This window comes from Semicossyphus pulcher, unplaced genomic scaffold, assembly GCF_022749685.1.
Source record: "Semicossyphus pulcher isolate SPU_LCO1_2020_fin unplaced genomic scaffold, fSemPul1.0.p SCAF_15, whole genome shotgun sequence".
Lineage (NCBI taxonomy): Eukaryota > Metazoa > Chordata > Actinopteri > Labriformes > Labridae > Semicossyphus > Semicossyphus pulcher.
This window is the reverse complement of record NW_027211659.1, coordinates 17248739-17261341: the sequence shown is the minus strand read 5'-3', so window position 1 is coordinate 17261341 and position 12603 is coordinate 17248739. Positions and strand designations below refer to the sequence as shown.

General features: G+C 40.1%; 1 protein-coding gene across 1 annotated transcript; it reads right to left on the bottom strand.

Moving 5' to 3' along the window:
- Positions 1-1084: 1084 nt before the first annotated feature.
- Positions 1085-12310, bottom strand: chmp2ba (charged multivesicular body protein 2Ba). Its single transcript, XM_069663788.1, has 6 exons — positions 12136-12310; positions 9473-9564; positions 5489-5683; positions 4638-4740; positions 4175-4281; positions 1085-2903 (listed from the first exon to the last, which is right to left on the bottom strand). The coding sequence occupies exons 1-6, from the start codon at positions 12167-12169 to the stop codon at positions 2787-2789; spliced, it is 648 nt and encodes a 215-aa protein (XP_069519889.1). The 5' UTR covers positions 12170-12310; the 3' UTR covers positions 1085-2786.
- Between the last annotated feature and the right edge of the window lie 293 nt (positions 12311-12603).

The window sequence follows — 12603 nt, the reverse complement described above, 5'->3', positions numbered from 1 at the left end:
CTGACTCCTGCTTTTTTCCCCTTGACTTTTTATGTATTCAGAGAGCGATTCAAACCATCCATTGACTTCTATGTGTTGTAGAAGTCCATCAGCAGACTGGTGATTATGCTGTTTCATTGCAAATTGATTTTAAAAGGGCGCTGCTTTAATCCGATGATACCACTTTGAGAAAAACTAACGCAGGCTTGATGATCGCTGTGAACGAAGTGGACAAGTTTCAAGAGTCTGCAATTCATGGAAATGAATAGAAACTAAGGGCTCTCTGGAAAGAGAGCTAAAATACATCTGACAATCTAAAAATAAACCGCATGAATTGGAGAATAACCTGAAGAAATATAAAGTCTGCTTGATTTGTGTTAATGAGGCGAACAATGCCGGTATAGTGGGTTATTAGAAACACAATCTCAGTTCCAATCGGTTACAGTCTGACGACGATAGAGCCTCTGAGGACAAAGGTGAACATGCCGAGGCGTGTAGCCAGCAGTTAGCATAAACGGCTTCCAGTCAAGATTTCCTTTACCGCCAGCCGCATTGTTTACAGAAAAAGAAACCGTTTTTCTTTTGATTTACTTGTAATTAATACTTAATATGATGATGGAGATTTGTATGATGATGATGTCAAGTTGGTCTGAGAAGAAAACTACTTAAAATGCTCCTTTGTTGAACAGAGGTCGGATCAATCTGATGCATTCGAGTGAGCCAAGAAATCTGAACACTGAACGGCTCTCACTACACAGCATCAATTTGAGTTTTAGATCTAGAACAGATTGCTAGCATATGTCTGTTTATAGAGTTTAATAAGAAGCTAAATCATCATCAAATGGCCGCTGATGGGAGCCGGGATGTCATTGCGGCGCATGAAGTTCTGCCTGCTTTTGCTCTCCACACGGACTGTTTTTCCTGCATAAACCGCAGCCTGCTGGTTCGTGATTGGTCAATATTTCTCGGACTACGAGTGTAGTACAAATGGAAACCAGAACACTTGTCATCCCTAAAATCCACGTCACTGCCTACAGATTTTACATTTCTATGTGGAATCTGTAAATAGAGATTTTTAGAAACATAATAGAGGCTCACCACACTGTACCTGAAGAAACATTTTATTCCTTATAAAAGCCATCCACCCTTTACAGAGTCACTTTACGCTGACTAAAGAAACAGATACAGATACATACACCTTTAAAAAGTGTGGACATTTCTCAACCAGGGAACTGCACTCAAACAGAGTCAAAATGTGTTAAAACATTGTTTCCACTCACATTCACAGGAGACTGTGGAAAGTTAGAGGGAAGAATGAGTCATGAGTCAATGTGTCATGCAAGAATTAAAATATTTTCAACTTGTTTGGCATTGGGTAATAATATGAGAACAACAGGCCAGAGAGAGGAAGACAAAGACTGTCACTTTCATGAAGCCTGCCGACATGAATAAATGTCTGTATAGAAGAGTCAGCTTCAGCTCTGAGGAGGAGAAAATATCTCCTGGATCACAGTGTCATTTTAGCAAACACTTCCATCATGTTGTTGCTGTATTCTGTGTCTGTTCGTGAGTGAGGCAGCTTAAAATAAATGACAGTTAACTGCACAGCAGCTGAAAGAGAAAAGGGACTGCAGGACCGGTGCCATCCCACAATCACTGTGTAAATCCCAAGTCCAGTATAAGATATAATCAGCCAGCAAACTTCAACCAAGAATCCAAAAGAAAACTAATTTGATTACTCAAAAGTATCCAACGATCGATTCGAAACTCTTTGAAAACTCTGCTTAGTCCTAATTCGTGTTTGATTAAGTTTTCTCACACAATCTGTTCAGAATCGCAACTTCAGAGGTGCAAATTTAACGCCTCGGATCAATCCCTCTCACCATCTCATGCATTAATTTGACGTAAATTGAAGGCTTTTCAGAGCCTGAAGGCAGCAACATCAGTTAAATATTTCACATGCTTATGTGTGTGAGTTACATCATCTCCAGTATCTGTGGTAACGTACCTACGGATTTGAAAAATGATGATCAATTAGCTAGTTTCGTCACTAGTGTGATGACAGAGGTCAGATGAGAGGAAGCATTGTGTCCCTTTTAATTGCATGGCTAAGTAGCAGTGTCCCACATCCGACACCCCCGGATATTATACCCACACAACAAAGAGAGAGGACAGTTTGTCTCAGAGGAAGTCAGATGGGTTTCAAATTAAGCAGTGGCATCAATGATCGCAGGTAAATAGTGTTAGGAGAAAAAAAAAAGTTCCATCTGGTTACTGACAACCCTTAAGCTCCTTTTAATTGATGTGTTTTGCTCATTAAAAGTTTCTGGAGAAAAATCATCACGTAAAAGCTGATTGATTATATTTCTGACTCAAGTTCGACCACAACATGAGATAGGAAAAGCCAGTTCTGAGGTCACACATTACCGTAGCCCTTAAAGAGATAGAGATGAAGGTAAACAACAGTGTAGGTGGTCCAGAACTCAAGCTTCTATTACTGGACCACCTGCAGACTGCGGCCACTCCAGCATCACAATAAATATTATTTTTTGTATAAATAGATCAGATGTTCTGTCTTTATGATCTTTAAGTCAACTCGCTGAACAACCTGTGATTATGAATGTGTTAGTATTCATCTGTCTGCCTGCATGCCGTCAAAAGTTTAAATGTGAGTGTTTGTTTGTCGGTGAGCACCCTTTGTTACGCCTGTAGCATTTGAGCAAGGATAATGTGTCTCAAAGAGTCTGTATCAATCAGTATTAATGTTGCACAGGTTTATAACGTGAACATTAATACAATGAAGACATTTAGTCCACTCCCAGAGCTCGGAGCTGTCTCTCGATCTCGTCGTCGGAGATGGTGGCTTGTTTGGAGGAGGCGGCAGCGCTGGGGACGCCCTTTCCTGCAGCTGGAGCTCTCACCATCTGGAAACACACGCAGGCAGAGAAACCCCATTAGCAGGCACATTCAATCCAAACTTACACACATACACACACACACAATAACAAAGCTTGGTACTTAGTGCAATACTGGCTGCCATGAGCAGCTGCCTTCTGCCACTCTAAAGCCAAAAGCTAAAGACCGGTTCAAATTTGATCACAATTACTGTCAATTATGTTGAAAAACTATTAACTCTGTAAAAGAGCTTTATATTGCATCAATGCACTGTGATGTACCTTCAAATAACTATAGCCCACTTCAGCTTTAATGCAAGTGGGAGTCAGACAAGCAATATTTTTTTTAGCCTCCATCATCTATCAATTGCAAGAAAAAACATGTTGGAGAAAACATTTTTCAACTTAATGTAATCTCTCCTTTGAAAGTATGGCTTTCCAGATATCTTAGTTATTAGTCTGATGTTTTCCTTTATGCAGCATTGTGAGGATTTGTAACTGGGAAGAGTTACAACAATCTGACACTCACCTCCAAAAGACATTATGAAGTTGAGTGGATATGAAATCGAACTATTAATAAAATACCTTTGCCTTTATTTGACTACATTAGCTCCCACAGTGCCATATTGTATTACATGTGTTCAGAAGGTTGATGGAGAAAGCTTTCATTGATTTGCTTATCCAAAACTGTGCATGATACAAAAACATTAAGAGAATGATCAGCACGTTCTTTAATTGTTAATGAGCAGAAATCATTATTCAACCCCAAAGTCAAAACCAGTTTTATGAAACTTGCCTGTTTCTTCTCTCCAGCTGTGGGCTCGTTTATGGGACTATGTTGGTAAGCACATTGTGTTATGTTATGAGAGGTAATAACTCATGAAGCCCCCAAGGGGGAGCCACACACACACACAGCAGATGGGAAGCCTGGCAGTAGCACAGACTACAATGCACAGAGTGGGAAGAGCTGAGGGCTAGCCCCACCGTGTGGCAGCTGGAATAGAAATTCACAGTCGAGTAAAAGCCATGTGGAACATTTACTGCTCAGACCATGTTGTTGAGGGACGTGCTCCCCAATAAGACTAGTTACATGTGTAAAACATGCAGTAAAACTTTATGTTTTAAATCCTTTATAACTAAATAAATGTTGGATTGTTTCTCAATTCTCCTGTTTTGCCTAAATAGTGACAACAGGAAAATAAAACTTAATTGTTTTCCAACAGTAGGAAGTGTAAAGTTTAGGTGTGTAAGATGTATAAGATCAGTGGTCATTTCTCTCTCTCTCATTTTGAATTTCTTACCTTTCCTGAGATCTCAATGCCGATCTCATCCAGAACCTGGTTGACAATGTCCTGAGATTCTTCTTCATCCCCAGACTCATCAAAGATGTCATCCAGCGTGTCGTTGACTGGACAGAAAGAGAGACAAGGAGGGAGGAGATAAGGACAGACAGTTCACTTAAGCACAAGTCAGACACATTGATTTTCAGTCATAGTTTGGACTTTAGAGTGAGATAGCTGAAAAGTAGCACTCAAACTGGATTGCATGTTTATGTTGATGCCTGGTTGTTCATTTTCATATGAATAAAATGCTTGCCTATACACATATTACAATCATACTTTAAATTGTTCTTCCTGTTGTCAAAACACAGAAGACAACACACAACACTCCTCACACAACATGCATATATCCTGACTATCTGGTTTTGGCAAGCCTGTAAATACCAGAGCTCTTTGTGTGTGCGTGACAAGTGTGTTTCCTTACTCATGTCCTCGGTCATGCCCATCTTCATGTTCTCCTTCTGGAAGTCCTGCATGGTCTTCATGGTCTTCTGTGGGTCCATCTTTTTGTTCACTGCTTTCATTGTCTGCACACAATATTAAATAATTAAGTAGGTTAGAGAATTCATCTTGAGGTATTTTTCTTTTTTTTGAGTCCTAAATTTGAAGATCTGAAAGACATACATTACCCAATTTTATTACTTTGGTGTTTTAAGACTCCCTATCTTCCCCTGTCTCCACTCCACTATCTTTGACTTCTGCTCCAAACAATGCTAACTCATAGCCTCCACTATTGTTTGACCAAAGTGCTGCACTATTTACTGAATTAAAAGAATGGAAGCTGCAACTTTTTCAGGGAAAATCAGTGTCAGTTTGCGTATGTGTCTACACAAACTTTGCACATCCGCGTAAAACAATTAACACACTCTCGCCGACTCTGAAACAGCCACACACCCGCCTTATCACACTCCATTAATTTGAAGCCTAATTATATTTGACCTCTCGATGTTTACCAAGTGTGACTTCGTTCGGTACAACGCTCTGGGCCAATTACTACCTTTCACACTTCATTAACAATGGCGATGCAACACGACGTGGCTTTAAACGTGAACAGATCCCACATTAATACTTTAATTACAGCACTAAAATATTGATAGGAGTAAACACTGAAACTAGTTCATATGCAAAACAGAAACTGTGTCACCAACTTTGCCTCACAGTTAAATATATTGGACATTTAAGTATAAATTGAAATATGAGGACATATAAAGAATAAATCTAACTAAGTAGATATATAATATCTGATCTCAGACCAGTTGTACTTAAGGATCTTACCTTGGCTGTGGTGGACATGGCACCGGCCATCTTCAGTTGGGAGTTCATGACCTTTGTCTGCGTCGACATGGAGGTGACTTTGGAGCTGACTGCGTACGTGCGGCTCTTCTGCTTTCTCAGCTGGACCAACTGCTTGGCGAGAATTTTGCACGCATCCCTGTTTCCACTTTTGGCCATTTTCTTGATTTCTGCCTCCTGGAGGGGGAAGAGGAGAGTTTAGGCTGTGAGGGCGCGACACCAACACAACTCTTGTTGAGCTCTTTCTGGATTTTAGCATACTAAACATTTGCTTAAGTAAACAATAGTGTGTACACTACAGTAAGTATCTACGTCAGTATGCGTATTATTGTGAAAGCATGAACAAAAAATGAATGGAAATTGTAAAAATTAAGTCCATTCTCCATATTATAGAGTTTTTGGTGAGGGACAGAAATAATAGCTAATAGCTCGTATACAAATATGCTTTATTGTAGATATTTGGAACAAATCCATTGAGACTACAAAGAGCCCAAGTGTCACCTGGTTTTATGGGCAAAAAAGTCATTAATCATAAAGCAAAAACAAGCCTTTATATGGAGATAATGTTCCTCTGTATAAGCATACAAATTAGAAACAAATACAAGGTTTAGGGGTGGAAATATTGCAGATTAACTGTAGCTGAGCAGCTACCTTAAATAAAAGATACATTTCTTTTTTTTTCAAGTATCTTTTGTGAACTTAATACTCTCAGTGAGTGCCACCAATTTCCATCTGTTTCCACGATACGACATGCTTCACCGTGTCAAGAGCCACATTAACCCTTTGAGGAATGAGTAGATGACTGGTAAGCAAGAAGAGTGTGTGTTATTGAGTGTTCTTATCAGGCAACACCTTCTGGATACACTTTTTGATGGAACATTTTCTTTATTTAAGTGACATCATCCCACGATAATGCAGACTGCTATGTAGACTGTATTTTGTAATCATTATTAGATAAATACCTTACCTGTGCTGCTACTGCTCTTATAAACTTATAAACTCCATTAAAGTACTGCAATGATTTTCTTTTATTCCTCCCAAGTTAAACATAATAGACTCACAAACAAGAACTCTTGTGGGTATGTGCACACCATGTATTGATAAACAAACAGAAATGTATCCAAGAAACTCCCCAGAGACAAATGTGTTTGCAAATATAGACATAGTGAGAAAATCATCTGGATAAGGCCTTACACACTGCCAAGCAAATACAAGTGTTAGCTTTGGTAAACATCAGAAAATACACAGATGCCTACAGGGATCGAGTGTGTGGGCATGAGTGTGTGTGAGCTTCCCATGAGACACGAGTGGAGCTGCAGGTTACAGTAAGCTAGCCAGGCCTCTCAGCAGCAGCGCTACATACAGCAGCTCCAGCATGTCTGTTTACCTCTTGTGTGCCCTAAAAGCATCTTCAGGAAACAACTATCTATTATTAATGATTGAAGCTATAGACATTCCCCACTCAGCTCAGTGTGTCCTGTGTCTCTCTTAAACACGCACACACACAAACACACACACACAGAACAGAAGCATCAGGGTCAGCCTCTGTGAGCAGAAAAAATTTAAATCAATGCCTTTGAGAAAAAACTGTCGAGCTGTGTGAGAAATAAGACGCACAGTGGCAATAATAATGTCAACTGTGCTGTCACTGAAAAACTATCAGTGCTTTAATGGGCAAAGGACGGAGAGGAGAGAAGTGGGGCTGCGGCTGATGTGAAGCTTATAACGTCTTATTTACTGGCCTGTCAGAAAAAGAGGAGGGGGATTGGGGGGTTGTGATGGATAGATGGTGCTCTTGTAGACGTGAAGGAATACAGCATGCAGTTGTAAGGCTGTTAGGCGCTACCTGGGAATCTTGATGCATTAACATGGCCCAAAGATTTCTCTGAACAACAGATGACCAATGTGTTGAAACAGCAGCTTCAACACACAGATGTTGCTACAAACAGATTTTGTTTTTGTTTTTGAAGCCAAATTTGATCAAATGTGATGTGTTTTCAGCCTTGTCTACTGAAAACCAGTTTGACGACAAAAAGAAAAGAAAAAGAAATTGTAGATACTTTCATGAAGCGCAGCTATTGTTAAGCAATATCGAGTTAAATTTTGTTTTAAAAAAAACACGTAACAAAAAAAAGGTCCTGAAAGGTATAATCTCGAAGATTTTCATGTAAATAAATGTCAGTCATGTTAAGTCACTATCTACGGCCAAACGAGGTAACACAATGGTGACTGAGCCTATGGCCCACTGATGAAAGCCTTCGCATCTGCAGTATTACAGACTGGGCAACTTTCGCGGAAAAAATCATCAGAGGTGCCCAGTTAATGACACGTTTTCCATAAGCCAGCAGTGGTTGGTCTGCCAGAGAGGGTAGGCGGAGCTAAGCTGCTGTTTTTCCGGTCTCTGCGAGTGTTGCGAGTAAACAGTAATCTACTATGGCTGAACAAACAAAGAAAAGATCGATGACTACAGATACAACTTCAAAAATAAGTAAAAATACAAAGAAAAATAAACATTCGAGGCTCAGATGAAGGCAAACAGTCTTAAAGGGAAAGCGACCGTCAGGAAGGAAACTGTAGACTGTAGACGTCACACATGCGACACTGTCTGGATATCTGGGAAGTGTGCTCCCACAATTACGGTTTATCACCATAGGTGCCACCAAAGAGAACAAAACTGAGATCTATGAGATTACCACTTTAAGATATATCAAGTTACATTTTGTTTTAAAAAAACACAAAAAGGTCCTTAAAAAGTAACTGCACACATAAATATGTTGTTTGAGCTGTAATCTTAATTATATTGCTGTACTGTGATGAAACACATCAATGGTGTTAATATTGACAATTCTTTCCAAATGTATAAAAATCTGCATTTCATAGGTTGAAAATGGCTCAATACGCCATCCACTGTTTTAAATCAGCCCGGGACCCAGCCAGCCAATGGTGAGGTAGACACGGCCGTTTTGTAACGCCTGCCCGTGCACGTGCATTCGGCACATGCGCACTTGCATTGCCTCGGCTCCGAAAGCTCCACCGCCCTCTCAGCCCCACTTTGAGCATTTTTCAAAATTGTGCAGTGGGTGGGGTTATGGTCAGACCTGTGGGTGCAGTTACACTTTAAATAAACATAGCATATGAAAAAAACATTACCATATGTAAATATAACCATTACTTATATTTACATTTGTGTTTCCATTCTCTTTAAAATGTATTAAATCCTAGAAAAGTACATGGCAAGGAAAAACTTGACTTACACTGTTCTTTTGCAGGAACACCCTTTACCCTGTGCCCATTTCATTAAGTATGTACATGTGTATATGTGAGTGTGTGTGTGCTTACACTCACAATGCATGGTGGGGGGCAACAGAAAGTCATGATGGTGCTAAACTGCTAATATAGGTCATTTCCATTTCTTTGCAAAATTATCTTTTATTCAGAGCTTACAATAAAGCTTTAAAAAACTAGACTAATTAGCGGAAAGCATTAATGAGGAAATAAAATCTGGTTCCCCGGGGAGGTAATTATGTCCTGTGTGATATTTACTTAATACAACAGAGGGGAGAGGACGCAGACGCCTCCTTTTATCTCTCAGAGAGAGGAAATGTTATGCGTGTCTGAGAGCGCTGTCTGATGGTGTGTGTGTGTGTGTGTGTGTGTGTGTGTGTGTGTGTGTGTGTGTGTGTGTGTGTGAGAGAGAGAGAGAGAGAGAGAGGGAGAGTAGCCTCACTTGCCTGAAGCAAGCCACCACACCAGATCTTTCCCATTAGCCCACCAGGCTCAATCCCAAATAGAGGGAGAGAGAATGTAATCTGCATCCCTAGCTATTTGCGAGCATGTGTGTTGGAAGAGCAGGGGGGTCTTCATAAAGCATTGATGCAACATGTAGAAATCTATTGAAAATGCCTCCCAAACACATATTTTCCCCCTGACTATTCAAGGCATGTGTGGGCGTGTGTGTGGTCCTACCATTTGTTTCTCTTGTCTCTCCAGCGCTGTTCTGTCTCTGACGATCTGTCTCTGAGTGCCACGCAGCTCCTTCGACTGTTCTTTGATGATGTCTTTGGAAAGAGACAGAGGGGAAGGAGATCAGTTTATGATCTGTAAAAGCTGTGAGACTTGAACATTTATAACAACAAAGCAGTTTTCTCTTTCTTTGACAAGAGTTCAAACACTTAACTTGGTCAGAATTCTCCCCCGGTGATCCCCCCCCTCAAAGACACAGTATTAAAAAAAAACAACTGTGTGTTGTGGTGATACAAGTAAGATAAGTTCAGTCGCAAAATCACTTGTGACTCACATAGACTACATTATCAGAAGCTGAAGATAATGGTTAAAATTAATTATGGATTGCCCTCGAACAATTATTTATTTATTATTCTCAGTGCAGTATGTTATATAGTAATATTATTGTCACTGCTATGCAGGAGGGGAGGGTCTGGGTCAGCTGCACGCCTTTGGAAGAAATCTAAAGCATCTACTGAGTGGCTTAATGGTGAGCATGTGCTAGTGTGCGCCCACATTCACCAGAAATACCTCAGAGTAATAGGCAGCTCATTGAGAATGCCCGCTGACACTACCAACTGTGGAAGAGCTCGGACGGCTCACAGCAACACTGAGTCAGATCCAAACCACCCACACAAACACAGAGTGGCATCATGTGAGATAATGTATGAACCTGAAGTCACACAGTCATCCACGACTCCTGAGTGAGGAAGTACGCAAGAAATCAGTGTGACACACTCACACAGACACCTACAGGGCCTCAAGAAAGAAAACAAATACGCTCACAGTTGTGGTGTTGTCAGTACGCACAACAAATAAGCACATAAGCTGACCCAAATCAGTCTTAATTTCCAGATTCTGTAAGTTGCTGCAACTTCCAGGACACACAGAACTCTTTAAATTTACTGAAACAAGCTTTAAATACAGGAGGATATGAAAATAAATATATAAAATGCTAAAATTAAATGTGCAATAAGGAAAACTAAAAAGGGGGGATAAAGTAAAAAAAAGGATCAGATAAGGCATCTCTGTTTCAGCATGGACGCACAGAAGTAGATAAATGCAGCAATAGCTTCTTTACTTGTTATATTATGACAATGAAAACATCATATGGACTTAAAATGTTGATTCTTTTTGAAAAGTTAAGCAATCATCCACTTGGTCGAGACACGTCACTGCGTTGGACCACTTGTGGAAATGACGCAGCAGGTATACGTATAAGGTGACGTGCCGCCAACGTCTCAAAGTGGGTGGGATATCGTCCTACAAATATGGGGGATCTAGACCCCCCCCCTTCACTCGTCCATTCGCCAAATAACCAAAAACCACTTCAACCACTCTACCCAGAAACGGAAAAAAAAAAAAACCTGAATCCAGCGAGCGAGGGATGAGAGAAAAGAAGAAGTGATGATGGAGACTTCAAAATATCACAGCTGAAAAGACCTAACATGGGCTTGGCATGGAGCAGAGGTAACGTCGCACAGTAAGTACAGTATGCAGATGATCGGTATGGGTGAAACTGGAATGACAATGATGGGAGGAGTAGGAGGACGGCACTGTGAAAAGATTTACCTTCAACAAAAGAGCCTATTTTTAAACAGGCAGATAATATACTTTGATATTTTGTATGGAATTCTTCACATAAATAAGTTTAGGCTCCAAGAAACGTAAAGTTTAATCTCCCCTCTCTCTTGAAATCTCATCCATATGAATCCATTTAATCAGTCTGTGTAATAGAATAATTGATTCATCAGGATTCATTAAATAGAGGCTGGTTTTTCCATTTGACCTTGTGAGACTTATTGCTTTGCCTGGAGAAAAATACTGAAACATTTAGATTGAAAGGCTAGTCCGAATTTTTTGACATTCCTGTACCTTACTGACTAAAATTACCTTTTCTTGCTTTGAAGTCAGCCTGACATAATGTCATATTTCAACAGCCTTTTGGAGACTTTTATCACAAAATTATCATATTAAAAAAAAGATACTTTACCGCAGCACAGTAACATTAGGGTCGATGTGTTAAACAAAATTGGTCAATTAGGTTACTTTAAATGAAATGTGGGAGGTAGAGAAGCCGTAGCCCTTTGACTAATCTGAACATATAAAAACCAATAGTAGACTAAAAGAATAAAAACATACAGTATCTTCTAATATCTGCCTGACATGACATACAAACATTTTCACATATATGTTGTGCAAATGTGGGTTTATTTCCGGGTTCTGCTCAGTCATTTAAAAACATTACTTAACCTCAGCTTCAATGTAGCAACACACCTTCATATATGGACAACAGCTAACGATTAGAGTATCATTATCAGCTGTGAATGAACCTAAACGACCCTTGTAACACATAACAGCGTATATTGTTGCTCAGAGTTACATTTTAATATAGCTACATGTTCAACAAAAATAGCATGTTCACGTAAACTACATTGAGTCTGGTAGCGTTTCAACGCTGCTTTCAGACGTCAGTCAGTAATGTGACTGATGACTCAACGAGACGCTGAACAGGTTGAACAAGTTAGCTTTAATGGGGAGAGCTAATTTAAGATGGGAACAACACAGCAGTCTGTACAACCAGGCTAAAAACAAGTTAGCTAGTTTTTTACGCAGAGCAAACTTACCATCGACAGTCTTCTTCTTAAAAAGGGAAGCCATGTCGCTGCTTTGAATCTATGTAATTACTTAATACGAGTCCTGTAGTGATTAAACTGTTCGGTTCCTATCTTTAATACCGTCACACCGGGGCGGCAGGTCAGTTTAGCAGCTTCTGTTTCCTGGTTGACTTTCTGTTGTCGGAGTTCCTCCCTCAGCTGACTGCCTCAACGGCTCCACATGACGTCACGTCGGGACTCTCACGGTGCGTTCACGTGTACCTTGTAAAATGTTCCTTTAAGATAAGAAATCTGTCTCATTATCAAAAACTGAAAGAAAACGGTGGTGTCTCCCGACCAGTTTCGTTTGGACTGTGTTCCTCTAAATATCAGGAACACCCGCTGAAAGCTAACATGTATGTTTGGATCAATGACTGTCTATGGTTTGGACTAACAGCAGAAATATGTATCCATTTACAGGGGTACAAAAGGGAAAAG

Bases quoted from the DNA above. Each gene is read 5' to 3' on its own strand.
- chmp2ba (XM_069663788.1), bottom strand. From the start codon at position 12,169: ATGGCTTCCCTTTTTAAGAAGAAGACTGTCGATG. The intron at 9,565-12,135 runs GTAAGTTTGCTC...CTCTTTCCAAAG, and splicing joins TAAGAAGAAGACTGTCGATG to ACATCATCAAAGAACAGTCG. The intron at 4,741-5,488 runs GTAAGATCCTTA...TATTGTGTGCAG, and splicing joins CCATGTCCACCACAGCCAAG to ACAATGAAAGCAGTGAACAA.